This window comes from Somniosus microcephalus, chromosome 2, assembly GCF_052327205.1.
Source record: "Somniosus microcephalus isolate GS21.2 chromosome 2, FLI_Smic_1.0, whole genome shotgun sequence".
NCBI classification, from domain to species: Eukaryota; Metazoa; Chordata; class Chondrichthyes; order Squaliformes; family Somniosidae; genus Somniosus; species Somniosus microcephalus.
The window spans coordinates 212,023,056-212,051,013 of NC_140988.1; the positions used below are offsets into that span (position 1 = coordinate 212,023,056).

Sequence of the window (27,958 nt, forward strand, 5' to 3'; positions counted from 1 at the left end):
TGGGACTGACTGGATTGTTCTACAGAGAGCTGGCATGGACTCGATGGGCCAAATGGCCTCCTTCTGTGCTGTTATGACTCTATGACTAGTACATGTCCATCACCAAGAGTGGCTCAGTAGCACCACTACTGACCGAGCTGGGCGAGTCATGAAGGACGTAGCTGCCGGACTGGGCCTGTGATGGGTGGTGAGAGAACCAATATGAGGGAAAAACGTACTTGACTTCGTTCTTGCCAATCTATCTGTCGCAGAGGCATCTGTCTATGCCAGTATTGGTAGCAGTGACCACCTCGGTCTTTGTGGAGACGGAGTCCCGTCTTCAAACTGAGGACACCACTTCATCGTGCTGTGTGGCACTACCACCGTGCTAAATGGGATAGATTCAGAACAGATCTAGCAGCTCAAAACTGGGCATCCATGAGGTGCTGTGGGGCAGCAGCAGAATTGTATTCCACCACAATTTATAACCTTCTGCCCGGCATATCCCTCACTCTACCATTACCATCAAGCCAGGGGACCAACCCTGGTTCAAGAGTGTAGAAGAACATGCCAGGAGCAGCACCAGGTGTATCTAAAAATGCAGTTCCAACCTAGTGAAGCTGCAACACAGGACTACATGCATGCTAAACAGCAGAAGCAGCATGATCTGGACAGAGCTAAGCGATCCCACAACCAATGGATCAGATCAAAGCAATGCAGTCCTGCCAAATCCAGTCGTGCGTGGTGGTGGACAATTTAAACAACTAACTGGAGGAGGAGGCTCCATGAACATCCCCATCCTCCATGATGGCTGAGCGCAGCACGTGAGTACAAAAGACACGGCTGAAGTGATCGCAACCATCTTCTGCCAGAAGTGCCAAGTGGATGATCCATTTTGGCCTCCTCCTTGGATCCCCATCAGAAGCCAGTATTCAGCCAATTCAATTCACTTCAAGTGAAATCAAGAAACGGCTGAAGACTTGTGATGTGCTCCAGAATTAGCCACGCCTCTAGCCAAGCTGTTCCAGTACAGCTACAACACTGGCATCTACCCAACAAAGTGGTAAATTGCCCAGGTATTTCCTGTCTGCAAAAAGCAGGACAAATCCAATCTGACCAATTACTGCCCCATCAGCCTACTCTCGATCATCAGCAAAGTAATGGAAGTTGTTGTCGACAGTGCTATTAAGCTGCACTTACTTACCAAGAACCTGCTCACCAATGCTCAGTTTGGGTTCCGCTGGGACCACTCTGCTCCAAACCTCATTACAGCCTTGGTCCAAACATGGGCAAAATTCCAGAGGTGAAGTGAGAGTGACTGCCCTTGACATCAAGGCAACATTTGACCGAGTGTGGCATCAAGGAGCACGAGTAACATTGAAATCAATGGGAATCGGGGAAAACTCTCCACTGGCTGGAGTCATACCTAGCACAAAGGAAGATGGTTTGGTTGTTGGAGGCCAAATCATCTCGGCCACAGGATATCACTGCAGAAGTTCCTCCGGGCAGTGTCCTCAGCCCAACCATCTTCAGCTGCTTCATCAATGACCTTCCCTCCATTATAGGGTCAGAAGTGGGGATGTTTGCTGATGTTTGCAGTGTGTTCAGTTCCATTTGCAGCTCCTCAGATAATGAAGTTGTCCATGCCCGCATGCAGCAAGACCTGGAGAACATTCAGGCTTAGGGTGTTAAATGGCAAGTAACATTTGTGCCTTAAGTGCCAGGCAGTAACCATCTCCAATAAGAGAGAGTCTAGCCACCTCCCCATAACATTCATTGGGATTACCATTGCCGAATCCTGCACCATCAACATCCTGGGGATCACCATTGACCAGAAACTTAACTGGACCAGCCACATAAATACTGTGGCTACAAAAGCAGGTCAGAGGCTGGGTATTCTGCGGCAAGTGACTCACCTTCCGACTCCCCAAAGCCTTTCTACCATCAACAAGGCCCAAGTCAGGAGTGTGATGGAATACTCGCCTGGATGAGTGCAGCTCCAACAACACTCAAGAAGCTCGACACCATCCATAATAAAGCAGCTCACTTGATTGGCACCCATCCACCACCTTAAACATTCACTCCCTCAACCAATGGCGCACTGTGGCTGCAGTGTATATTATCTGCAGCAACTCGCCAAGGCTTCTTTGACATCACCCCCCCCCCCCCCCCCCCCCCCAAAACCCGCGACCTCTACCACCTGGAAGAGCAAGGGTAGCAGGTGCATGGAACACCACCACCTGCAAGTTCCCCTCCATGTCACACACCATCCTGACTTGGAGATATATCGCTGTTCCTTTATTGTCGCTGAGTTAAAATCCTGGAACTCCCTCCCTATCAGTACTGTGGGAGTACCCTCACCTCACGACTGCAGAGGTTCAAGATGGCAGCTCACCACCACCTTCCCATGGGCCATTAGGGCTGGGCAATAAATGCTGACCGTGTCAGTGACGACCACATCCTATGAGTGAATTAAAAAAAAAAAACAGTGCATAAAGGGCCCAGGTTCCATCATTGGCCTGTGTTGTTATCTGATCTCACCCGGTGTGGTACATAAGAAATAAGAGTAGAAGTAGGCCCTTTGAGCTTGCTTCGCCATTCAATAGGATCATGGCTGATCATCTACCTCAACTTTCCTGCCCTATCCCCATATCCCTTGATTCCCTGCATATACAAAAACTATCGATCTCTGTCTTAAAAAAACTCAATGACTGAGCATCTATAGCCATCCAGTGTAGAGAATTCCAAAGATTCACATCCTTTTGAGTGAAGAAATTTCTCCTCGTCTCAGTCCTAAATGGCCGACCCCTTATTCTGAGATTGTGGCTCATAGTTCTAGACTCCCCAGCCAGGGGAAATATTCTCCCAGCATCTACCCTGTTGAGCCCCTTAAGAATTTTATATGTTTCAATGAAATCACCTCTCATTTCTTCTAAACTCTAGGGAATATAGATCTAGTCTACTCAATCACTCCTCATAGGACAATCCTCCCATCCCAGGACACAGTCTAGTGAACCTTCCTTAGGTAAGGAGACCAAAAACTGTACACAGTACCTCAAGGTGTAGTCTCACCAAGGCCCTATATAATTGCAAGTAAGACTTCTTTACTCTTATACTCCAATCCCTTTGTAATACAGCCTAAAATACTATTTGCTTGCATCCAGGTTCCTCTGAACACCAACATTTCCTAGTCTCTCCTTTTTATTAAATATTCTGCTTTTCTATTTTTCCTGCCAAAAGTGGATAAATACACATTTCTCTACATTATATCACATCTTCCAGAGCAGGATGGACCCAGGATCCATCCCCGGCCTGTGCTGAGCTAGCTGTTCTCACCCTGTGTGGCACTTGGTCCCACAGAGTGCAGGAAGGGTCAGGTTCCATTCTTGACCTCTGCCGAGTTAGCTGATCTTGTGCGCTGTGGTGGAGAGTCCCACAGACCAGGAAAAGCCGAGGTTCTACCCCAGCCTATGGTATGTTAGTTCATCTCACTCGATGTGGTAGAGAGCCCCACAGAGGAGGAGTGGCCCAGGTTCCACCCTTGTCTGTGCTTAATGTGCTGATCGTGAAGCCCATGGGATTAGTGGCAGCATGGATACGAAATTGGCTAAGAGACAGAAAGCAGACTGTAGTGGTGAACAGTTGTTTTTCAGACTGGAGAGAGGTATACAGTGATACCCCCCCCCCTCCCCTCCCAAGGGTTTGTATTTGGATCACTGCTCTTTTTCATTTATATATTAATGACCTGGACTTTGGTATACAGGGCATAATTTCAAAGTATGCAGATGACACTAAACTCAGAAATGTATTTAACAGTGAGGAGGATAGTAACAGATTTTGGGAGGACAAAGACAGACTGGTGAAATGAGTAGACACATTGCAGACAATCTTCCCTCTAAGCTGCACAGCCGTTTAGCTCTCTGCTGGACCCGTGCAGACCAAGACCGGCTTTTTCAATGTTAAATTTCGTGCATGTGCGAAACTGTAACTAGGCCACGTAGCCCCTTAAAGGGGCTGTGCACCCAAAATGAATTACGGAGAACATTGAGGGCAGATGCAATTTAATGTAAAGAAGTGTGTAGTGATGCATTGGTAAGAAGAATGAGGAGAGGCAATATAAACGAAATATTTTAAAGGGGATGCAGGAGCACATTCACCTGTGGGGTGTACATGTACATAAATCTTTGAAGGTGGCAGGACAAGTTGCGAAGGCTGTTAAAGCGTATAGGATCCATGGCTTTATAAACAGAAGCATAGAGTACAAAGCCAAGGAAGTTATGCTAAAACTTTACTGGTTAGGCCCCAGCTGGAATACTGTGACCAAATCTAGGCACCACATTTTAGGAAGGATGTTGAGGCCTGAGAGAGTGCAGAGGAGATTTATTAGAATGGTACCAGGAATGCAGGACTTCAGTTATGAGGACACAGATTTAAGGTAATTGGCAAAAGAACCAGAGGTGAGATGACAATTTTTTTTTTACAGAGTTATGATGATCTGGAATGCATTGCCTGAAACGTAGTGGAAGCTGTTTCAATAATAACTTTCAAAAGGGAATTGGATGAATCCTTGAAGGGGAAAAAATTGTTGGGGAATGGGTCTAATTGGATAGCTCTTTCAAAGAGCCAGCACGGGCATGATGGGCCGAATGGCCTCCTTGTGCTGTATTGTCCCGCATTACAACAGTGACTACACTCAAAGTACTTCATTGGCTGTAAAGCGCTTTGAGACGTCTGGCGGTCGTGAAAGGCGCTACAGGAAACTTTCTTTTATCCGGCACGGACGGGACCGACGTGGTGCCGGTTCATCAAAAATTCCGGATAACCGAACGCTGTAGTAAAAGATACGGAGCTGAAAGCAACAAACCCTGTTGCTTAGCAACAGGTTCAAAACAATGGCCACAAGTTGCAAGCGTCTCTGTAGCTTAGCAACAGCTGCAGCCACACCCTTGCACAGCAACACATGGAGCAAGGCAAGTAATAAAAGTTACCTGAACCTACTCCTGAATTTTGCTGGTTAACCCACATTTCCGGTTATCTAAGGGCCGGTTAATCGAAAGTTTCCTGTATATAAATGCAAGCCTTTCTTTCTATCATTTCTATAATTCAATGAGAAGGTCAGGTAAAACGAGAAGTGATGGTCAGGTAACCAGAACCTTGGGTTTTTAAAGCCTGTAGATTGTAGAAGGAAGGGGATGACTGTAGTTAATATGGAAGCTGTCTTTCCTTCTCTATTTTCAAAATGGAGACCTGGAGATGTACTATTTGAGATTTGGCCAGTTTGGTTGATCTAGAACGTAGTCACTGTACAGGGGCTTTGCTTTGAGTGCAAATTGAATATTACATGGTTATGGCATTTAGCAGGGTATGTGAAACCTGCATGATGTGAGAGCACCCGCTCATCCACCTTCTCTGCAGTAGTCTGCATCATTGTGTTAATCATACATGATAAATAACCGGATTTACATTAAGAACATAAATAGCAGAAGTAGGCCATTCGGTCCTTCGAGCCTGCTCTGCCATTCAATGAGATCATGGCTGATCCTCTGCCTCGGCTCCATTCACCGACTCCATCGCCATATTCCTTGATGCCTTTACTAGTCAGAAATCTATCGACTTCTGTTTTGAATATACCCAATGACTGAGCCTCCACAGCCCTCTGGGGTAGAGAATTCCAAAGATTCACCACCCTCTGTGTGAAGACATTTCTTCTCATCTCAGTCCTGAATGGCCTACCCTTTATCCTGAGGCTGTGGCCCCTGGTTCTAGACTCTCCAGCCAAGGGAAACATTATCCCAGCATCCATCCTATCAAGCCCTGTAATAATTTTGTATGCTTCAATGAGATCCCCTCTCATTCTTCTGAATTCAAGAGAATACAGGCCTAGTTTACTCAATCTCTTCTCATATGACAGTCCTGCCATCTCGGGAATCAATCTCGTGAATCTTCATTGCATTCCCTCTATGGCAAGTATATCCTTCCTTAGGTAAGGAGACCAAAATTGTACACAGTACTCCAGTTGTGTCACCTCAACAAGGCCCTATATCATTGGAGTAAGACTTCTTTATTCCTGTACTCAAATCCTCTTGTAATGAAGGCCAGCATACCATTTGCCTTCCTAATGTCTTGCTGCACCTGCACATTCACTTTCAGTGACTCATGTACAAGGACACCCAGGTCCCTTTGAACATCCGCATTCCCCAATCTTTCACCATTTAGGAAATACTCTGCCTTTCTGTTTTTTCTACCAAAGTGGATAACTTCACATTTATCCACATTATATTCCATCTGCCATGTTCTCGCCCACTCACTGAGCCTGTCGAGATCCCCTTGAAGCCTCTTCGCAACTGACACTGCCACCTAGCTTTGTATCATCAGCAAATTTTACCCGTTTATCCCTACTCCTTGTTTTCTGCCTGTTAACCAATTCTCAATCCATGCTAGTATATTACCCCCAATTCCATGTGCCCTAATTTTGTTCACCAACCTCTTGTGTGGGACCTTATCGAAGGCCTTCTGAAAATCCAGATACATCACATCTACCGGTTCCCCTTTGTCTACTCCACTAGTTACATCCTCAAAGAACTCATTAAGTTTGTCAAACAGGATTTCCCTTTCATAAATCCATGTTGACTCGGCCCAATCTTGTTATTAATTTCTAAGTGCCCAGTTATTGCATCCTTTATAATAGATTCCAGCATTTTCCCAACTACTGATGTGAGGCTAACAGGTCTGTAGTTCCCTGTTTTCTCTCTCCCTCCTTTCTTCAATAGCAGAGTTACATTTGCTATCCTCCAATCTGCAGGAACTGTTCCAGAATCTATAGAATTTTGGAAGATGACAACTAGTGCGTCCACTATTCCAATGGCCTCCTCTTTCAAAACCCTAGGATGTAGGTCATCTGGTCTTTGGGATTTATTGACTTTTAGTCCCATTAATTTTGCTAGTACTGTTTTTTACTAATAATTTCTTTAAGTTCCTCAATCTCGTCACACCCTTGGTTTTCTCTTATTTCTGGGAGGCTTTTTATGTCTTCCTCCGTGAAAACAGAAACAAAGTATTTATTTAATTTCTCTGCCATTTCCTCATTCCCCATTATAAATTGTCCCGTCTGACTGTAAAGGACCTACATTTACCTTTGTCAGTCTTTTCCTTTTCACATACCTATAGAAGCTTTTACAATCCATTTTTATATTTTTCGCTAGTTTGTGCTCATTTTCCCTTTATCAATTTCTTGGTCCTCCTTTGCTGATTTCTAAAACAATCCCAATCCTCAGGCTGACCACTTTTTCTGGCAACTTTATAAGCTTCCTCCTTTGACTCCTTTGACTTAATACTAGCTTTAATTTCTTTTGTTAGCCATGGTTGGATCACTTTTTTCCTTTTTGGGTTTTTATGCCCTAGAGGAATATGTTTGTTGCAAATTATGCATTATTTCCTTGAATGTTAGCCATTGTATGTCCACCTTCATAGCTTTTAGTGTAGTCTCCCAATCTACCATGGCCAACTTGTCCCTCATACCCTTGTAGTTTCCTCTGTTTAGATTGAAGACCTTAGTTTCAGATTGGACTACATCACTCTCAAACTTAATGTAAAATTCAATCATATTATGGTCACTTGTCCCTAAGGGCCCCTTTACCACAAGATTATTGATTAGCCCTTTCTCATTACACAGTACCAGATCCAGAATAGCCTGTTCCCTGGTTGGTTCCTCCACATACTGATCCAGGAAACCAACTCTCGTGCATTCCAAGAATTCATCCTCCACACCATTAGTGGTAATTTGATTTGCCCAGTCAATATGTAGATTAAATTCCACCATGATTACCATATTGCCCTTGTTACATGCACTTCTAATCTCTTGATTGATACAGTGCCCTACATTACCATTACTGTTTGGTGGCCTGTACACAACTCCCACCAATGTTTTCCGCCCTTTGCTGTTTCTTGGCTCCACCCAAACTGATTCCAGTTCTACATCACGATCTGCCAAGCCAAGATCTTTTATCTCTGCTGTACCGATCTCATCCCTTATTAACAGCGCTACGCTACCTCCTTTTCCTTTTTGTCTGTCCTTCCTAAATGTTGAGTACCCTGGAACATTCTGTTCCCAGCTTTGGTTACGCTACAACCATGTCTCTCTATTGGCAATTATATCATACCCATTTACTTCTATTATTGCCATTTATTCATCCACCTTGTTGCAAATGCAACATGCATTTACATAAAGTGCCTTCAACTTTGCCTGTTTAATATTTTTCTGCACTTTGACCCACTTTACTGTTGGCCTTTGTTTCTGCTCCCTACTAGTTTTGCTGACTTTTCTAACTTGCTCTTCCAGCTTTGTTTCTCTCTGTTCTGGGCCCACACTTAGGTTCCCAGCCCCCTGACAAACTCGTTTAAATCCTTCCCAACAGCACTAGCAAACCCCCCTGCGAGGATGTTGGTCCCGTTTCTGCCGAGGTGTAACCCGTCCAGCTTGTACAGGTCCCACCTTCCCCAGAATCGGTCCCAATGCCTCAGGAATTTAAATCCCTCCCTCCTACACCATCTCTCCAGCCATGCATTCATCTGGTCTATTCTCCTATTTCTGCTCTCGCTAGCACGTTGCACTGGGAGTAATCCTGAGATGACTACCTTTTGAGGTCCTGCTTTTTAATTTATTTCCTAGCTCCCTATATTCTGCTTGCAGGACCTTGTCCCTCTTTCTGCCTATGTTGGTACCGATATGGACCACAACCTCTGGCTGTTCACCCTCCCCCTTCAGAATGCCCTGCAGCCGTTCAGTGACACCCTTGACCCTGGCACCAGGGAGGCAACATACCATCCTGGAGTCACGTCTGTGGCCACAGAAACGTCTATCTGTTCCCCTTACGATAGAATCCCCGATCACTATTGCTCTCCCACTCTTTTTCCTCCCCTCCTGTGCAGCAGTGCCACGGACTTGGCTCTTGCAGCATTCCTCTGAGAAACCATCTCCCCCAGCAGTATCCAAAACGGAAAATCTGTTGGCGAGGGAGATGGACCCAGGGGACTCCTGCATTACCTTCCTAGTTCTTTTACTCTATCTGGTGGTCACCCATTTCCTGTCTGCCTGTGCACTCTTTACCTGTGGTGTGACCACCTCGTTAAATGTGTTATCCACGAAGATCTCAGCCTCGCGGAGACTCCAGCCGCAGCTCCAGCTCTGAAACGCGAGTAGCTGCAGCTGGAGACACTTCCTGGACACCGAAAGTGTCCCTGACTTCCCACATAGCACAGGAGGAGCACTCTGAGCTGCCCTGCCAGGTCCTACCCTTAATTTACCCCCTTTACTTCCTTTAAATTAAAGAATATTAAATACACTAGGGACCTTGCTTCACTTTAAACACTACTTGCTCTAAACTAGAGGCCTTACTTTTTTACTTTAACGACTGGACCTTAGAAATACTCACCAGGTCCTACTGGTCCTACTTACCAATCAGCTGCTTCCCTTGTGCCAACGTCACTTTTAATCTCTGACATCACTTTCGAATGTTGCCTGGGGAATAGTCCCATAGGCTTTAGTTTTGGCTGGAGATTTGAACTGTGTAGTTAGACTGGAAATGTTATCCACATACAACATTGCATTATGAAGGTCTATTCAAAACTCTCATCTGTTGCTTATCAAATTGTGTAAGAAATACATCGAGTATTTAACCCCATTGTGGACTGATTTTTTCTAAACTACAGGAAACTTTGTGCTATCCGGCACCGACGGGACCGAGCTGTTGCCGTTCCCTCAAAACTGCCGGACACACCAGCGTTAATGTTGAAGCATACGGAGCTTTTCATCTCCGTATCTGACAACAAACACTGTTGCTTAGCAACAGCTTCTAAACAGTCAGCCTGTACCTTGGAAGCGTCTCTGTAGCTTAGCAACAGCTTCAGAGAGACTTTCCAGAGCCTGACTGTTGGGGGGGAAAAAAAAGCCACGAGAAGGAAAAAAACCTAACAAAACGGCTCCTGATTTTTGCTGGTGGCTCGAGCTTCCGGATAACACAAAGTTTCCTGTATTGTGCTCTTGAGTGTCTCAGAGGAGGCTTGTTACAAAAAATTAAGCACATGGGTATAGAAAGTTGGTTGACAGACAGGTAATGTTGGGGTTAATGGATGTTGCTTAAATTGGAGAAAGGTTGAAAGTGGTCTACATCAGAGGTCAGTGTTGGTTCATTTATATATAAATTCACCCTGTAAATAAGTTTTAGCCTGTATTGATTGGTCTGACAGCAAGGTATTTTCCACCTTTGTGAAAGAGCCAGGAGATTTTGATAGAATGGCAGTGGCTCTCCAGTTAGTATGTAGTTGTTAATCCCAAGCATGTTATTCCAATCATGGAATCTGTAAGAGTACTGATTTTGGTTCATAGGTGAGCAAGTCTGTACGTGGAAACTACCTTTTTACCATGATCACACGACAATAGTATTGAACGGTAACTGAGAATATGGTGGAAGGTTTATTTAAAAAAATAAAAAAAATCTGCCGTTTTGTTGAGTAAGGAGCAATGTGAGATGGTGTGATGAATCTTTAGAGTAAATTTAAATGCAGCACTTCCCGGTGTGGAGCCATTCCTGAAGCGGGTACAAGTTACAGATAGGGCTCTAACGCTATTGTTCTAATTCTGTGATGTTGCCTGCAAGAGTTGCTCAGCTCTAGTTGCACTGAATTTACCCGTTTACTTGAATATCATGACATTATATAGAATGTACAGCACAGAAACATGCCATTCGGCCCAATAGTTCTGTGCTACATGTGAGTCTCCTCCCACCTTACTTTATCTCACCCTATCCTTCTGTTCCTGCTCCCTCATGTACTTATGTAGCCGCCCCTTAAATGCATCTATGCCATTCACCCCAACTACTCTTGTGACACAGCATGGAGAAGAGTATGTAGTGATTATTTTTAATTTTTAATTTACTTTAAGGGTATGAATTCTGCTTTTTCTCCCTTGACCAAGCATAAAGTGCGAGTGGGTGGGGGATGTGCTTCTAAGCATTCTTCTAGGGCTTTTTTTAGATGGCTAGGAGTGCTCAAATAAACCTGGTAATGACTCTTCCCATAGACAGTTGCCTGGCATTTCCCCATAGTAATGATTGAGGCTCGTTATGCAGTGGAATGAGGTATCAAACTTGTGTTCCATCTCTTCATGGGGTTGAGACACCATGCCTCACCATGCTACTCCCATTTTATTTCTCTTCTGGAGATCTCCCACGCGCCCTCCCTCTCTTTCTTCCCCCCCCCCCCCCCCCCCCCCCCATGGCCTCCAACCTCAGTCCCCCAACCCTGCTCGCTTCTATCTCCTTCCCAAGATCCACAAATGGGACTGCCCTGGTAAACCCATCGTTTCAGCCTGTTCTTGCCCCACGGAACTTATTTCTTCTTATCTCCACTTTTTTTTTCTACCCTTGTGCAGTCTCTTCTGACCTTCATCTGCAACTCTCCTGATACCCTCTGCCACTTTAACAGTTTCCTGGTCCTAACGTCTCCTTTTCAGCATGGACCTCCATCCCCCACCAGGATGGTCTGCGGGCAATGTTCCCTCTAAACGCGGCAGGCCAGGTCTCGGCCGGTCCTGTGCAGCCCGGGACCGGCTCGTTTAATGTTAAGAGTTTTGCGCATGCGCAAAAGTGAATGGACCATGCAGCCCCTTAATGGGGCCGCACACCCAAAAAAAATTACGGGGAACATTGTCTGCGGGCCCTCAGCGTCTTCCTTGAACAGAGGCCCAACCAGTCCCCATCCACCACCACCACCCTCCTCTGCCTGACTGAACATGTTCTCGCATGGAACAACTTCTCTTTTGACTTCTTTCACTTCCTCCAAATAAGAGGTGTCGCTATGGGAACCCGTATGTGACCTGGCTAGGCCTGCCTTTTTGTGGGATACGTGGAACATTCTTTGTTCCAGCCCTATTCAGGTCCCCTCCCTCACTACTTTTTCCGGTATATTGATGACTATGTGCTTCCTGCTCTCACCCAGAACTGGAAAATGTCATCAACTTTGCTTCAAATTTCCACCCCTCCTTTGCTTTCACATGGTCGCATCTCCAACTATTCCCTTCCTCAACTTCCCCCTCCATTTCTGGGGATTGGCTGTCACCCAATGTCTATTATAAGCCCACTGACTCTCACAGCTACCTTGATTACACTTCTTCCCAAACTGCTTCATGTAAGGACTTTATTTCATTTTCCCTGTTTCTCCGTCTCGGTTGCATCTATTCTGACGATGCCACCCTCCACACCTGTGCTTTGGATATGTCTTCCTTTCTCCTCAATTGATTCCCCTCAACTGTAGTTGACCTGTTCCTCACCCGTATCCATGTCATTTTCTGCACTTCTGCTCTCGTCCCTTCCAGAACCACGATAGGGTTCCCCTTGTCTTAACCTTCCACCCCACCAGCCTCCACGTTCAACAGATTATCCACCGCCATTTTCACCACCTCCAGCGCGATGCCATCACCAAACACATCTTCTCTTCCCCTCCCTTTCAGCATTCCGAAGGGACTGTTCCCTCCATCACCTGCTATCGTTCCCACGGCACCTTCCAATGCAACACCTGCCCTTTCACCTCTTCCCTTCCCACTGTCCAGGGTCCCAAACATTCCTTCTAGGTGAAACAGCGATTTATTTGTACTTTTAATATACTCCATTTGCTGCTCATGATGTGGTCTCCTCTACATTGGGGAGACCAAATGCAGATTGGGTGATCGCTTTGCTGAACACCTCTGTTCAGTCCACAAGCATGACCCTGAGCTTTCGGTTGCTTGCCATTTGAATTCTCCGTCACACTCCCACTCTGACCTTGGCCTCCTACACTGTTTCAGTGAAGCCCGAGGAACAGCACCTCTTTTGATTAAGCACTTTACAGCCTTCCAGACTCGACACTGAGTTCAACAATTTCAGATCATAACCTCTGCCCCCATTTTTCAGATATCGGGTGCTAGTACTGATTCTGGTTTTAAAAAAAAAATCTGCAGTGGAAGTTATATAGAAAATTTACTAACTTGAATGTGGAGGGTCCAAGAAATGTATTCCTTTGTTTTTCAAATTTAGTAGCACTTAGTATATTGTCCTGGTATCTGTAGCAGACAGGATTTGAACTGCCAGCCAGAGGAACAGGAGTTGGCCATTCAGCCCCTCGAGGCTCTGCCATTCAATTAGATCATGGCTGATCTGTATCTTAACTCTTTACCTGCCTTGGTTCCATATCCCTTAATAACCTTACCTAATAAAGGACCCGAGTTTAAATCTTGGGCTTGACTGACATTTGAATTTACCTTGAATTGGGTACATTTATTCTTGGCTGACCTATATTGAGCACAACTGCTCCAACTCTGGGTGGAGGAATGTTAAGATATTTTGAGAATAAATAACTGGGAGCGCAAGTTGTTCATGTGAGAAAGTTCTAGCTAGTTTTGTTAATTACGGTGATCATGGTTTTACAATTGAGTTCCCAATCTTAACTGCTATTCTGCAGGAAGGTTCTAAGTAGTGAGAATTGAATGGGGAGTATCTACTGGACTACTCTTGCATGATGTGCTTTCTCATCAGACATGGGAATTGTGGCTTTGGGGTGTAGAGAGCAACACGAGCCAGAGGGGAGAAAGAAGGGGGTATCCCTTAACAAAAAAGCATCATATTCCACTGTTCCTTCCGAATCTACTGTTTAAACACAACCAGTTTACGTTATAGGCTGGAACTTTTCAAGGCCCTCTGCCACAGGGAATCGTATGCAGTAGAAGGCTTACCAGAAAATTGTGGGTGCATTGCATATAGTTTTCCTCCCATTAATGTTAATAAATAGAAAACTGTGGGCAAAGCACCTGTGATTTTCTGATCATTTGTTTGCTGCATTTAAAGCGCCACTGGAAAGTTCCATCTACAAAGTTTTCTGTGCTGAAAGTGGAACAATGAAGCTGTTGAACTGTTCAATGTCACTGGGAAGTCTGAGTAAAGATCATTGTCATGAGGCTGATAAAACACTAGTCATTTTGGGTTATCTAGTCAGCCTCACGTGGAAAAATACAGATGTAACTAGCCAAGAAATATTTACATGTGTAGCTAGCCTCTGTCTAGTATTTTTGCAATATCTTTACAGTCTACTCCTGTTAATTCAAAGTTGCTTATTTTGAATTACTGAATAATGTGAACTTTTTAGTGCAAAAAATTACTTGGAATTAACTGAAGACTGAATTACACTTTCAGCTACATGATTACCATGCTCCGTGTTCTTGCTGTACAGCTTCCAGGGGTGGGGTTGTGCAGGCAGGTATTCAATCAAGGTGCTTTGCTGTTGTTTGGAAACTGCTGAAACTTCTGTGCTGTAATCTGAACTATTCAATAGTATTGCTATTTTGCATCCATAAAGAGCAAGCTAGAAAAGGCAAATAGTATCTTCTCACTCTGCAAAACTTAACCAGCAGCAGCTTGTTCTTCAACAATGTGTTCACTGCTAGTTGGGTAATTACACTTTTCAGTCAGGAAATTCTTCACGCAGAAGAGGGAATAGACTTCCAGGTAGAATAATAGAGGTGAGAACCCTGAAATCATTGAAGAAAAAAATTGATGCTGTGTTGAGAGGGGAGGGGCAAATAGCAATGAAAAATAAATGAAATAAATCTATGCACTCTAGTTACTGACTCGCCAACCAATGGAAATATATTTTCCCTACGTAGCGCTTATCTCCTCAAGCTTCCCCTCAAGACAGTGTCTTATCATTGATAAAATAATATTTGATCAGGGTATTTTAATGCAAATCAAAGTCACATACATATCTGCGTTGGTTCCCTTTTTACTATTGTCATTTGCTTTTTTTAGTCAAGTACTTTATTTTGTTTCTTTTTCAATTTTAGATATCAAACCTAATTGTTTTGGTTGCTGATTCCCAGATGTTTCCATATGATTACATTGCCTACTTTCTTTACTTAATTTCCTAGAACTAGATTCAGCGCTTCTTGAACTAAAATGCTGATCTAGAAAGCAGTCCTGGCCCCTTGTACAAATCCCTTATCAATTTTGTTAGATACTAGCCTTGGCTCAGAGGTAGCATACTCGCCTCTGAGTCAGAAGGTTGTGGGTTCAGTCCCCACTTCAGAGACTTGAGCACATAATCTCAGTTGACGGTTCGGTGCAGTACTGAGGGAATGCTGCACTGTCTTTTGGGTGAGGTGTTAAACTGAGGCCTCGTCTGCCCCCTCAGGTGGGTGTAGAAGATCCCATCGTACTATTCAAAGAAGAGCAGGGGAGTTTTCCAATGTCCTGGCCAACATTTATCCCATGCTAAAAGTGCTAAAGCAGATCACTTGGTCATTATCTTATTGCCATTACTGGGCCCTTGCGCTTCCCTACATTACAACAGTGACTACAATTCAAAAAAGAGTGACTGCTGCCAACGAACCGGAAGCTGCGCATAAGCGTTTTGCGTATAAATCAGAGAAGATAAATAATAACCTCCACGTGACTGGAAAGGAGAAGAGCCGCAAAGCTGTGGCGCTTTTTAAAAAAAAAAGAAAAACATTGAATTTTTCACTTTTTTATTTAACTGATTGTTTTATTAAATGTTAACTTTCATAAGCCGATAGAAACACAAATTCAACTTTTTATTTTAATTTTATTTTCCTGGTGCGGCTCAGTTTGGCAGCAGCTATTTTACTTCCCCCCCCCCCCCCCCCAATTAGCGAACAACCAAAAAAACACAAACTACTTCATTTCATTGCCAGCCATCAAAAAAATACTTAATTGGCTGAAGTACTTTGGGATGTCCTGAAGTTGTGGATGGCACTTGTATAAATGCAAGTTTTTTTCTTTATAGTACTTTTATCCCAATTTATATTTGGATAATTAAAGTGACATTATTGGCCTGATTTCTACATTTTTCCCTAATTTGCTTACATTTTTTTTCAATCTCTTTTCCACTGTTTGGTCTACAGTAAACTTCCAGTGGAGTAACCGGTCCCTTTTTATTTCTCCTTGCAGCTCATGTAGATTCAGCTTTTTCACCATTCCCTATTCTTTACCTTCTGGTGTTATAATGGAATCTTTGATTAATACTGCCACCTTTTTTTTCTCCTATCCCTCCTGAATATTTTGGAAGCAGAAATGCTTAGCTCCCAGTTCTGCTATAGCCTACGCCACGTCTGCATTTATGCTGTAACACTTTGCCATTGTGCCGCTATCTCACTAATTGTATTCAGAATACTTTGTGCATTTACATACATACAACTCAATTCTGCCTTTGCCTTGGTGTCTTTCATTTTACTATTACTGGAGTAATCCTGAGATTACTACACCTCAAGGTCCTGCTCTTCAATCTGTTTCCAAATTCCTGAAACTCACTTTGCAGGGCCTCATTTCTATTCCTTCTAATGTCATTGGTACCAACATGGACCTCAGCTTCTGGTTATTCCCCCTGTCTCTTCATCTTTTGCAGGCACTCTCTTATCCCTCACCCATGTACCAGGGAAGTAATACACCATTTGGGACTGTAGCTACAAAAAGGCTTTTCTATTCATGAATATGAAATGTTCTATTACTACAGTATTTCTGCATTTCCACCCCCAATCCCTTTATTGGCTGCAAGATACTGCTGTGCTGCTTGTGGTTGCAGTCCTTGGAGTAGTTCTCAAGTATTCTATACTGAATACCAGTTTTGTCAATTCACCACTTTTGGGGTATCTTTTCACAGCTTACTGGCTCCTTTTCCTACCCCAATGGATGGTTACCCACTTCCATTCTTCACTAATTCATTCTGCCTGCAGGGTGGCCAACTTTTGGAACCTGCATTTCCAGACTACTCGGAAGTTGATGAGATGTCCCCAGCTTCTGCCGAGACGCAGAAGCTTTGAACTTGAGGGTAAGCGGTCTGAGTCACTTCACACGTGTGGTCATCCTGGATCCACACTGCACATCTTGGGCTTGAGCTGTTTCTCCCCTCACCCCCATCACCATACTAAACTGTGTTTTCTATTTTTTTTAATGTTAAAATCAAAAGCAACAACTCAGTGATTTAATGCCTCTAAATAATTTTATGCCAACTGCACCTCCCTCTCTGGCTGCACTTCAGCTGAGATTAAATATCACACCTAACTGATCCTTGCACTCCACAGGTCTTTTTCTGCTCAAACCATCTTGAGGAAAGCATCTTGAACTATCAGTGAAGTACTCATGGTTACAGGGGTCAATTACTCATCATGGTTATAATATAGGAGTGATGAATGAAAAATAAGACAGAAGAACCATATCCCGTTTATTTATGACTCTGGTGTGTAAACAGTGGAAAGTAGTCGCTAATGTTGCTGAATCCATTCTGCAGCCTACATGGAGTGGCTTCAACACCAAGAAATTTATTGCTTCCACTAGAAGTTGTCTCTCTGCTATATAAAGGGAACGTTTGATGGATGAGATTTTACCTTTCACCGCATACCATGTGAGGAATCTCCAATACGAACCAATATCTGAAACCACCAATTAACTATTTTGGATGACAGTAAAAAGAAGCTGAGAGGAGGTTCTGGTACATAACCTAAACTGTTAAAATAAGTCAATTTACTTATTTTAAAAATATATTGGTATCATTTATAAGCATGAAGAGGAGGATGTTAAAATTCTAGGAGATAATGAATGAATAGGAGCACAAAAGAAAAAGCAGACTGATAGGCAAAGGAAGATGACAGAAAGCTAGGAAAGGATTATTGAGAATTTTTGTTTTAAATCTTAGTGGTGGTGTCCATGAAAGTGTGTTAATATTTGCAGGGAGTCCTCCACCTAGAGAAGTTTGAAAATCAATGGCTTATAACACTAGGATGGAATAATCTGAAACTTCAAGTGTAGAAATAACTTGTGGGATGCATTTATTTTCACAGTAGTAACTATCCTATGTAAAATTGCTTTCTTTATGATTGCATGAATTGCTGAAATTAATACTGCTAAGTTACTGTCAGTAATTAAATTTCAGCACTACATGTAGGCAAGCATTCCAGCGCAGTACAAAAGGAACAGCTATGTTGCTTGACATGTCATCCTTCTTCAGATGCAATTCTATATTAACAGCAACAACTAGAGTCTTTAATGTACAGTTCCAAGGTTGGAAAAAATAGATGTTATAACAATAAAGGAATAGACAGCAGGCCAGAGTTGGAAACCTAGGAAAGGTTACCCAAAGCTTGGTTGAAATTATGGCGTTCAATAAGGTTTCCAAAGATAAAGAACTAATGAGATGTTTGTGTGGTTGCGTGTATTCCAGAGAATGGGGCTAAGGCAGCTGAAGCCTGTGCCACCAGTGGTCGGGCAAAGGGAGGGACGATCGAAGTATGCAGGAGGATGTCACACTGGAGAGATTGCAGAGTTGGAATGGGATGAGGCCATAAAGGGATTTGAAGTCTAGGACAGGAATCTTGCATTCAGTGCACTGGGTGGGGGGTGCGGGGGGGGCAGGGAGCTAATGTAGGTCAGTGTGGGACAGGATACAACTTGAGTTTTGAACAAGTGGGAGTTTAATGGAGGATAGGAGTTCTGGAAGAAGGACATTGCAAAAGTTGAGTCTGGAGGTGACAAAAGTGTAAAACTTGGGTTGAGGTGAAAGTGGGCAGTATTGCAGAGATACAAGTAAGCGGTCTTGGTAATGGTTCGGATGTAGGGTTTGAAGCTTAGCTCTGGTATAACAGGATATCAAGTTTTCAGTGATCTGGTTCAGACTGAACAGGTGGCTGGAGAGGGTGATGGATTCGGTGGTGAGCGAGCAGAGTTTATGCTTGGGGCTGATGCCAGTAGTTTTGTCTTGCTGATTAAGGCAGGGTCTGCCTCTTCTGGTAGTTCAGGTGGATGTTAAAAGATCCTATGGCACTTTCAAAAAGAAACAGCAAGTTCTCAATGTCTCAGCCAACATTCCTTCCTAAATTAATATCGCCAAAACTGGTTATTTGTACCATTGCTGTTCGTGGGTTCTTGCTATGTGAAAACGGCTGTTGTGTTGCTTACATAAATCACTGTGCTTTGAAATGGATGTGATGTGACTAGACATTATATAAATGGAAGTAGTTATTTTTCTTTCAGTTGAATCCTAAATTTATTCTACTTCTGAGGAAGACTCTGTGTATGATTGCTGAAGTCTTTGAGTAGTGGGATACCATGTTTTAACAGAACTACTTCAGCTAAATTACTACATTATACAGTCAAATTTCATACTGGAACAATTGATGTGCTTGACAAACCAAAATAAACATTTTGTTAATGAGAATCAGAACAATGAAAAAGTGGTCTCATTAGACAGACAGCTCATCATTTAACTTGTGAAATATTATTTAAAAAATTCACTACGGCGTGTTGCTTCGCCGTTGCTCGTACAGCACAGGAATTTGATATAAAATGGCTGCATAGGCACTAGCTTTCCTCAATTTATGCAATGAGTGAACCTGACCAGACTCGAGACATGCAATGCTTTGCTTTTATATTGCCTGGTTGTTACCATTTATATATTGGGACCGGTTTGATATTGCTGATTAATTTTCGACTGTCACAACAGTTAAGAAATTTAGTTTCCTTGTGGAATAAACCTGAACATTTCATGTTGTTAATTATCTTGTATCTATCAAAGCTAAAAGCAGGAGCTTTTATAAATATATTGGGTGATAAAGGGAAAAGTGGGCCCTTTTATTAAAAACATATGCAGATAAGACTATACAGGTAGACTATCCTTTATCCGAAAACCTCGGGACCAGCCGAGATTTCGGAAGGTGGGTCGGCGGGGGTCCGCGGGGGGGGGGGTCGGCGGGGGGTCGTGTGCACGACTTAAGCTGACGCTCAGCGTAAGTCAGTCGGGGCCGGCGGGGGGGTCGGCGGCTGTCGGGGCTGGCGGGGTCGGCGGTTGTCGGGGCTGGCGGGGGGGGGGGGGGGGGCGGTCGGCGGGGGGTCGTGCGCACGACTTACCCTTTATCCGAACTTCCGCAACCGGAACCCTCTAAAAACCGAAGGTTTTTTCGTTCAGCGTAAGTCGTACGCACGACTTACGCTGAACGAAAAAACCTTCGGTTTTTAGAGGGTTTCGGTTTTCGGAAGTCCGGATAAAGGGTAGCCTACCTGTAATAAGGAAATTGTAGACTTGTATAATGAGTATTTTGTTTCACAGTGGAGGAAGAGGACAAAATATCAACAGAACAAGGGTATCTAAAAATAAGTCAAAGGGAGGCAGTTAGTAGATTTAGTATAATTTTTTAAAATGATAATGGATAAAACAATGGGACTTAAGTGACAAATCTTCAGGACCTGATGGTATCCACCCCAGGGTATTAAAAGAAATAGGTGAGGAAATTGCAGATGCATTAGTCCTAATTTTCCAAAGCACTCTAGAATTGTTAATTCATTAATTAAGAACGGAGTGAGAAACCAGACCTGTCAGTTTAACATTAATTGTGGGGAAATTACTGGAATCCATCATCAGGGACAGAGTGACTAGACACTTTGACAAGTATGGGCTGGTCGAAGACGGTCAGCATGGATTTGTGAAGTGTAAGTGATGTCTGATAATCTAGTTGAACTCTTTTTTGGTAGGTAGGGGCATGACTATGGATACTGTCTATATGGACTTCCAGAAGGCATTTGATCAAATTTTTCACAAGAGATTACCAAAAATGAAATTGCACGGAATTGGAGGTAATCTTGTGATGTGGGTCAGTAATTGGTTGAGAGATTGGAGACAGCGAGTAGGGATAAAGGGAACGTTCTCTGATTGGCAGGTAGTGACATGTTCTTCAGGGATCTGTACTGGGGCCTCAGCTTTTCACCATGTATATTAATGACTTGGATGAAAGAAAAGTGTGTTTCTATGAGAGGGAGGAACTGAATGAAATCAGTATTTGTAGGGAAATGGTGTTAGGGAAATTGATGGGATTGAAGGCCGATAAATCTCCAGGGCCTGATAATCTACATTCTAGGGTACTTAAGGAAGTGGCCGTGGAAATAGTAGATGCATTGCTGGTCATCTTCCAAAATTCTATAGACTCGAACAGTTCCCATGGATTGGAGGGTAGCTAATGTAACCCCACTATTCAAAAAAGGCGGTAGAGAGAAAACGGGGAATTATAGACTGGTAAGCCTGACATCGGTAGTGGGGAAAATGCTAGAGTCCATTATAAAATATGTAATAGCAGAGCACTTGGAAAACAGTGACAGGATTGGACAAAGTCAACATGGATTTACAAAAGGTAATTCGTGCTTGACTAATCTACTGGAATTTTTGAGGATGTAACTGGTAGAATAGATAAGGGAGAACCAGTGGATGTGGTGTATTGGACTTTCAGAAGGCTTTTGATAAGGTCCCGCATAAGAGATTAGCGTGCAAAGTTAAAGCACATGGGATTGGGGGTAAGGTACTGACTTGGATAGAGAACTGGTTGGCAGACAGGAAGCAAAGAGTTGGAATAAACAGGTCTTTTTCCGAGTGGCAGGCAGTGACTAGTGGGGTACTGCAGGAATCAGTGCTAGGACCCCAGTTATTCGCTATATATTAATGATCTAGACGAGGGAACTAGATGTAATATCTCCAAGTTTGCAGATGACACAAAGCTGGGTGGGCGTGTGTGTTGAGGATGCAGAGAAACTCCAGTATGATTTGGACAGGTTGGGTGATTGGGCAGATGCAGTATAATGTGGATAAATGTGAGGTTATCTACTTTGGTGGCAAAAACAGGAAGGCAGATTATTATCTGAATGGCAATAGATTAGGAAAAGGGGACGTGCAACGAGACCTGGGTGTCCTTGTGCACCAGTCGCTGAAGGTAAGCACGCAGGTGCAGCAGGCGGTTAAGGCGGCAAATGGTATGTTGGCCTTCATAGCGAGAGGATTCGAATACAGGAACAAGGATGTCTTGCTGCAGTTGTACAGGGCCTTGGCGAGACCACACCTTGAGTATTGTGTGCAGTTTTGGTCGCCTTATCTGAGGAAGGATGTTCTTGCCATGGAAGGAGTGCAGCGAAGATTCACCAGACTGATACCTGGGATGGCAGGAATGACATATGAGGAGAGATTGGGTCGATTAGGATTACATTCGCTAGAGTTTAGAAGAATGAGAGGGGATCTCATTGAAACTTATAAAATTCTAACAGGACTAGACAGACTAGATGCAGGAAGGATGTTCCTGATGGCAGGGGAGTCCAGAACCAGGGGGGTCAGTCTAAGGATAAGGGGTAAGCCATTTAGGACTGAGATGAGGAATTTCTTCACCCTGTGGTAAACATGTGGAATTCTCTACCACAGAAGGCCATTGAGGCCAATTCATTAAATATATTCAAGGAGGAGTTAGATATATTTAAGGCTAAAGGGATATGGGGAGAAAGCAGGGACCGGGTACTGAATTTGGATGATCAGCCATGATCTCATTAAATGGCGGAACAGGCTCGAGGGGCCAAATGGCCTACTCCTACTCCTATCTTCTATGTTTCTATCCAAGTTTGCAGAACTGTTGCAGATGGAGTTCAATGTGAAGAAGTGTGAGGTCATCCACTTTGGATCAGAGAAAGACAAATTGGAATATTTTCTTACTGATAGACTAGGAGCTATAGAGGAGCAAAGGGATTGTGTCCATGTACACAAATCACTAGAAGCTAGTGTATAGGTTAAAAAAGTTATCAAAGGCTAATGGAATGTTGACCTTTATCTCAAGGGGATTAGAATACAAAAGTGAGGAAGTGATGCTTCAGTTGTACAGAGCCTTGGTCCGACCTCATCTGGAGTACTGTGTTTAGTTTTGGGCACCGAGCCTCAGGGAAGATATATTGGCCTTGGAGGGCTACAGATTCAGCAAAATGATTGCTTAAGGTCAGGTTGCATAAACTTGGCATGTATTTCCTTGATATAGACAGTTGAGGGGTGAACAAATTGAGATTTTTAAAATGATAAAGGGGTTTGATAAGATAGGCACACAAAGTATTTCCTCTAGTAGGGGAAATCCAGAACAAGGGGGCATAATCTTAAAAGTAGCACTAGGCCATTTTAAGCGTGAAAGCACAAAGCAATTTTGTAAAAAAGGGTAATGGAAATCTATCTATAAAAGGCTATGTATGGTGGGTCAATTACAATTTTTAAGACTGGATCAATGTTGGGTAAGGCTGTCCAGGGATATGGACCAAAGGAGTTGAAGTACAGATCAGTAATGATCTAATAGAATGGGTCATTCTTGTACAATGGGACAAAGAACTACTGCTATAACTGCAGATTGTACAACTGTTATGGTAAATTATATACGTAAGCAAGTATATACATGCAAGTTATTACAAGGCAGTAAAATACTGGGAGGGCACTCGGGCGACGATTTGACATGTGTGAATGTCCTCTGAATCCTAATGTGTCATTTTGTTTCTTTTTCCTATGATCTTCCTGTGTAATGTGGCTTTCATAACTGAGAGAATGAGGTGGAGACCTGCTTCCAGCTTCCACCCTTGCAACTCTTTATCCAGCCACAAGTACATTTGTGAGTGGCCTGGAAAAACTTTCTTGGAGATGTTTTCTTCTTGATGGTGATTTGCCTGGTTTACACTTAGCTGTGTGCTTTGTGGAAACATCCAAGATTGGGAAATTGGCCATCTGGGAAATAAGTTGGTGCGTTGGTACGTTGCTGTTGCACAATATTGGAGCCACTGTGCTTCCCAGTGTATGTCAGTCTTGAAATAAATTCCTTTGCATTCTATCTGTAATGTACCAAGTGGTGCATTTTAGCATGTATTTCCTGTTCACGTGATTCATTTCATACTCAAACTTCTGTTTCATACTTGTATAAAACAAAGGTTAAAAAGAAACGCAGTAATTTGAATATGTATAGAGAAAAACCCCAACAATTCGAAAATACTTACTGACAAAGGAGTCAGAATGTCTAACTTCTGATGGAGTTTGCAATCGTACTTCAAAAAAGTGAAAGTCAGAGTTCTGACTTGCAGCATTAATAGCAATCACTTAAAAGCACTTAGACTTTGTATCCTAAAGATACACAGCTTCACTTTAGCAACAGAATAACAGACTAGTATGGTGCTCCAGTCCTTACCGAAACAGCATATCCTCTGACATGCCATTAGCAATGCTACAGGAGACTTGCTATTGACATATTTTAAAAACTATACAGTGGTGGGTATTTTGTATCTCACAATGTGCTTTTTGTATCATGCTCCGGTATTACACCCTTTTGATTGGCTCGTTAAAAATAGATTGAGTGCTCCAAAAAAAACTTGCTTCACTGTCCCTGGGTAGAAGACTTGAAGTGCATTCCGACTCTTAACATCTAGCAAAGCCAAAACTGCTTTGTGCAAATGTGTAAATCCGGTATGAAGGTCTGAAATGATTCTAAAGCAGAGTGATGCTGTCTCCCTTCAAGGAGTCTCGTTCCACTTCACTTGGGTATCAAGTCGGGCTCTGATGATGGCTTCACTTGTGCATTATAAATGAAGTCAGTGCAAAGAAAAATTGCTTCTCACTGATGCTGCAGTTAAAGCACTTCTCCAAGTTATTTCACCGAAATGGTGCACATCTTTACTTCCAAGTACTCACAACATAAAGGTTGAATGTTTGAGGTAATTTTTTTGATGTGAAAAAACAGTGTACTAGGTTTTTTATATTTCTATAACATAGCTTGCTAAAGTAGCCATGTGATTTATCTACTGTTCTGTCTGAAAGTGTTTTATATTCCAAGAACCAATCCAAAAAGCATTTAGTTCACTGCCTATGGAGAGATTCCTTACAGACCTGTTTCCAAATTCTCTTTCCCCCTCCCCCCCCCCCCCCCCCCCCCCGGCAGTGCTGCCAGATCCAAGGATCCTCCTCCTCCCCTCCCAAGTGATAAACCTTGGGATTCCCACTGCAGTGAATCAAACCTCCGGATCACCTCCGTAATGCTTACAAGTCTCGTGGGTGAGGGTACCCTTTCTATGCTACTGACCCCTACTGTAGTGCTGCAAAACTTTAGGAATCCCACTCCAAGTACTGCTTAATGCCTAATGATTACCTCCTACCAATTTGCTGTTTGCCCTCTGCTTTAAAAAAGGTAAGAGATAAAAACTAAGCGCATTGGTAAAGAAATATATTGCTTCATAACTGTACGGGAAAACGGACAATTGCAGAATTAAATACCCAATTATTGGTATAAAAAAATCCCAGAATACCATACAATACCATGGAAGTCAGTGGCCCTGATAATGTGCATATAGGTATAAGACCCTCGTTATAAATGTGTATCGCACCAAGTCCTGTACTCCCCATCACTCCTGTGCTCACTGACCTACATTGGGTCCTGGTCCAGCAATGCCTCAAATTTAAAATTCTTATCCTTGTGTTCAAATCCTCCATGGCCTCGTTCCTCCCTATCACACTAACCTCCTACAACACTCCAATTTTAGCCTATAGTCTATCCCCAATTTCTTTCACCCCACCTTTGGCAGCCGTGCCTTCAACTCTGGCATTCCCTCCCTAAACCTCTCTGCCTCGCTCTCTCCTCCTTTAAGACGTTCCTTAAAACCTACCTCTTTGACCAAGTTTTTGGTCAAGTGTCCTAATATCTCCTTATGTGGCTTGGTGTTGCATTTTGTTTGACGCTCTTGTGAAATGCCTTGGGATGTTTTGCTACGTTAAATTGCTATATAAATGTAAGTTGTTGTATTCTGTGACTCATAAGCAATGCCTTAGGGAAAACACTAATAATAAATCATATATAAAATAGGTGCTTACTGTTCCACAAAACTAGATAGAATTAAGCTCAAAGTTCTTTGGTGACAGTCTACAGCAATGGCATTGCCTGATTTCTTCCTCAGTGAGTGGATTTGTAATACATTGATGTGAATTTTTATGGAAAAGTTATATTTACTGGGAAAATACCACCCTAAGAACATAAGGCATAAGAATATAAGACATAGGAGCGGGAGTAGGTCATTTGGCCCCTCGAGCCTGTTCCACCATTCAGTAAGATCATGGCTGATTTGATCTTGGCCTCAACTCCACTTCCCTGTCCGCTCCCCATAACCCTGGACTCCCTTACCTTTCAAAAATCTGTCTATCTCCACCTTAAATATATTCAATGACCCAGCCCCCACAGCTCTCTGGGGAAGAGAATTCCAAAGATTCCCGACCCTCAGAAGAAATTCCTCCTCTTCCAATTTAAAAGGATGCCCCCTAGTTCTAGATTCCCCCACAAGGGGAAACATCCTCTCTGCATCTGCCCTGTCAAACCCCTTCAGAATCTTGTATGTTTAAATAAGATCCCCTCATTCTTCTAAACTCCAATGAGTACAGGCCCAACCTGCTCAACCTTCAGAAGACAACCCCTTCATCTCTGGAATCAACCTTGTGAACCTTCTCTGAACTGCCTCCAATGCAAGTATATCCTTCCTTCAATAAGGAGACCAAAACTGTACGCAGTACTCCAGGTGTGGTCTCACCAATACCCTGTACAGTTGTAACAGAACTTCCCTACTTTTCTACTCCATTCCCTTTGCAATAAAGGCCAACACCCCATTTGCCTTCCTAGTTACTTGCTGTACCTGCATTCTAACTTTTTGTGATTCATTTACAAGGACCCCCAGATCCCTCTGTACCTCAGCATTTTGTAATCTCTCCCCATTTAAATAATTTAGCTTTTTTATTTTTCCTACCAAAGTGGATAACCTCGCATTTTCCCACATTAAACTCCATCTGCCAGATTTTTGCCCCCTCACTTAGCCTATCTATATCCCTTTGGAGATTCTTTGCATCCTGCACACAATTTGCTTTCTCACCTATCTTTGTATCATCAAATTTGACTACATTGCACTCAGTTCCTTCATCCAAGTCATTAATATAGATTGTAAATAGTTGAGGCCCCAGCACTGATCCCTGCGGCACCCCACTAGTTACAGTTTGCCAACCTGAAAATGACCCATTTATTCCGACTCTTTCCTGCTAGTTAGCCAATCCTCCATCCATGCTAATATATTACCCCCAACCCCGTGAGCTCTTATCTTGTTTAGTAACCTTTTGTGTGGCACCTTATCGAATGCCTTCTGGAAATTCAAATACACAACATCTACCGGTTCCCTTTTATCCACCCTGCTCATTATATCCTCAAAGAATTCCAGCAAATTTGTCAAAACATGATTTCCCTTTCATAAAACCATGCTGACGCTGCTTGACTATATTATGATTTTCTAAATGTCCTGCCATCACTTCCTTAATGATGGACTCCAGCATTTTCCCAATGACAGATGTTAGACTAACTGGTCGATAGTTGCCTGCTTTGTGTCTCCCTCCTTTCTTTAAATAGGGGCGTTACATTTGTGGTTTTCCAGTCCGCTGGGACTTCTCCAGAATCAAGGGAATTTTGGTAGATTACAACCAATGCATCCACTACTTTTAAGACTCTAGGATGCAGGCCATCAGGTTCAGGGGACTTGTCCACCTTTAGTCCCATTTTAGTTTGCCTAGTACTTTCTCTCTAGTGATGGTGATTGTTTTAAGTCCCCCCCCCCCCCCCCCCCCCCACTCCAATAGCCCCTTGATTATCCATTATTGGGATGCTTTTAGTGTCTGTTTCCCATTATTAATTCCCCAGACTCATCCTCTCGGGGGCCAACGTTTACTTTAGCTGCTCTCTTCCTCTTTATATACCTGTAGAAGCTCTTACTATCTTTTTATATTTCTTGCTAGCTTACTCTCATAAGCTAGCTTCTCTATCATTTTTTTATCGTCCTTTGCTTGTTTTAAAAAATTTCCCAATCCTCTGGCTTTTCACTATTCTTCGCAACATTGTATGCTTTTGATTTCAATTTGATACCATCCTTTACTTCCTTAGTTAGCCACGGATGGTTCATCCTTCTCTTAGAGTCTTTCTCACTGGAAAATATCTTTGCTGAGAGTTATGAAATATCTCCTTCAATGTTTGCTACTGCTTTTCTACAGTCTTGCCCTATAATATATTTTCCCAGTCCACTTTAACCAAGTCTGCCTTCATACCTTTGCT

At 43.1% G+C, this 27,958-nt stretch overlaps 1 protein-coding gene across 3 annotated transcripts in view; it reads left to right on the forward strand.

The window, feature by feature from the left end:
- ube2kb (ubiquitin-conjugating enzyme E2Kb (UBC1 homolog, yeast)) overlaps nucleotides 1-27,958 on the forward strand; it is an 84,151-nt gene that overhangs the window by 14,264 nt on the left and 41,929 nt on the right. The window contains exon 3 of one of the 3 annotated variants that reach the window (XM_085968941.1): nucleotides 16,678-16,845. The exons of the other annotated variants lie outside the window; for them this stretch is intronic. Within the exon in view, the coding sequence (XP_085825067.1) occupies nucleotides 16,678-16,845 (168 nt within the window). The remainder of the gene's footprint in view (nucleotides 1-16,677; nucleotides 16,846-27,958) is intronic. 3 annotated transcript variants of the gene reach the window in all.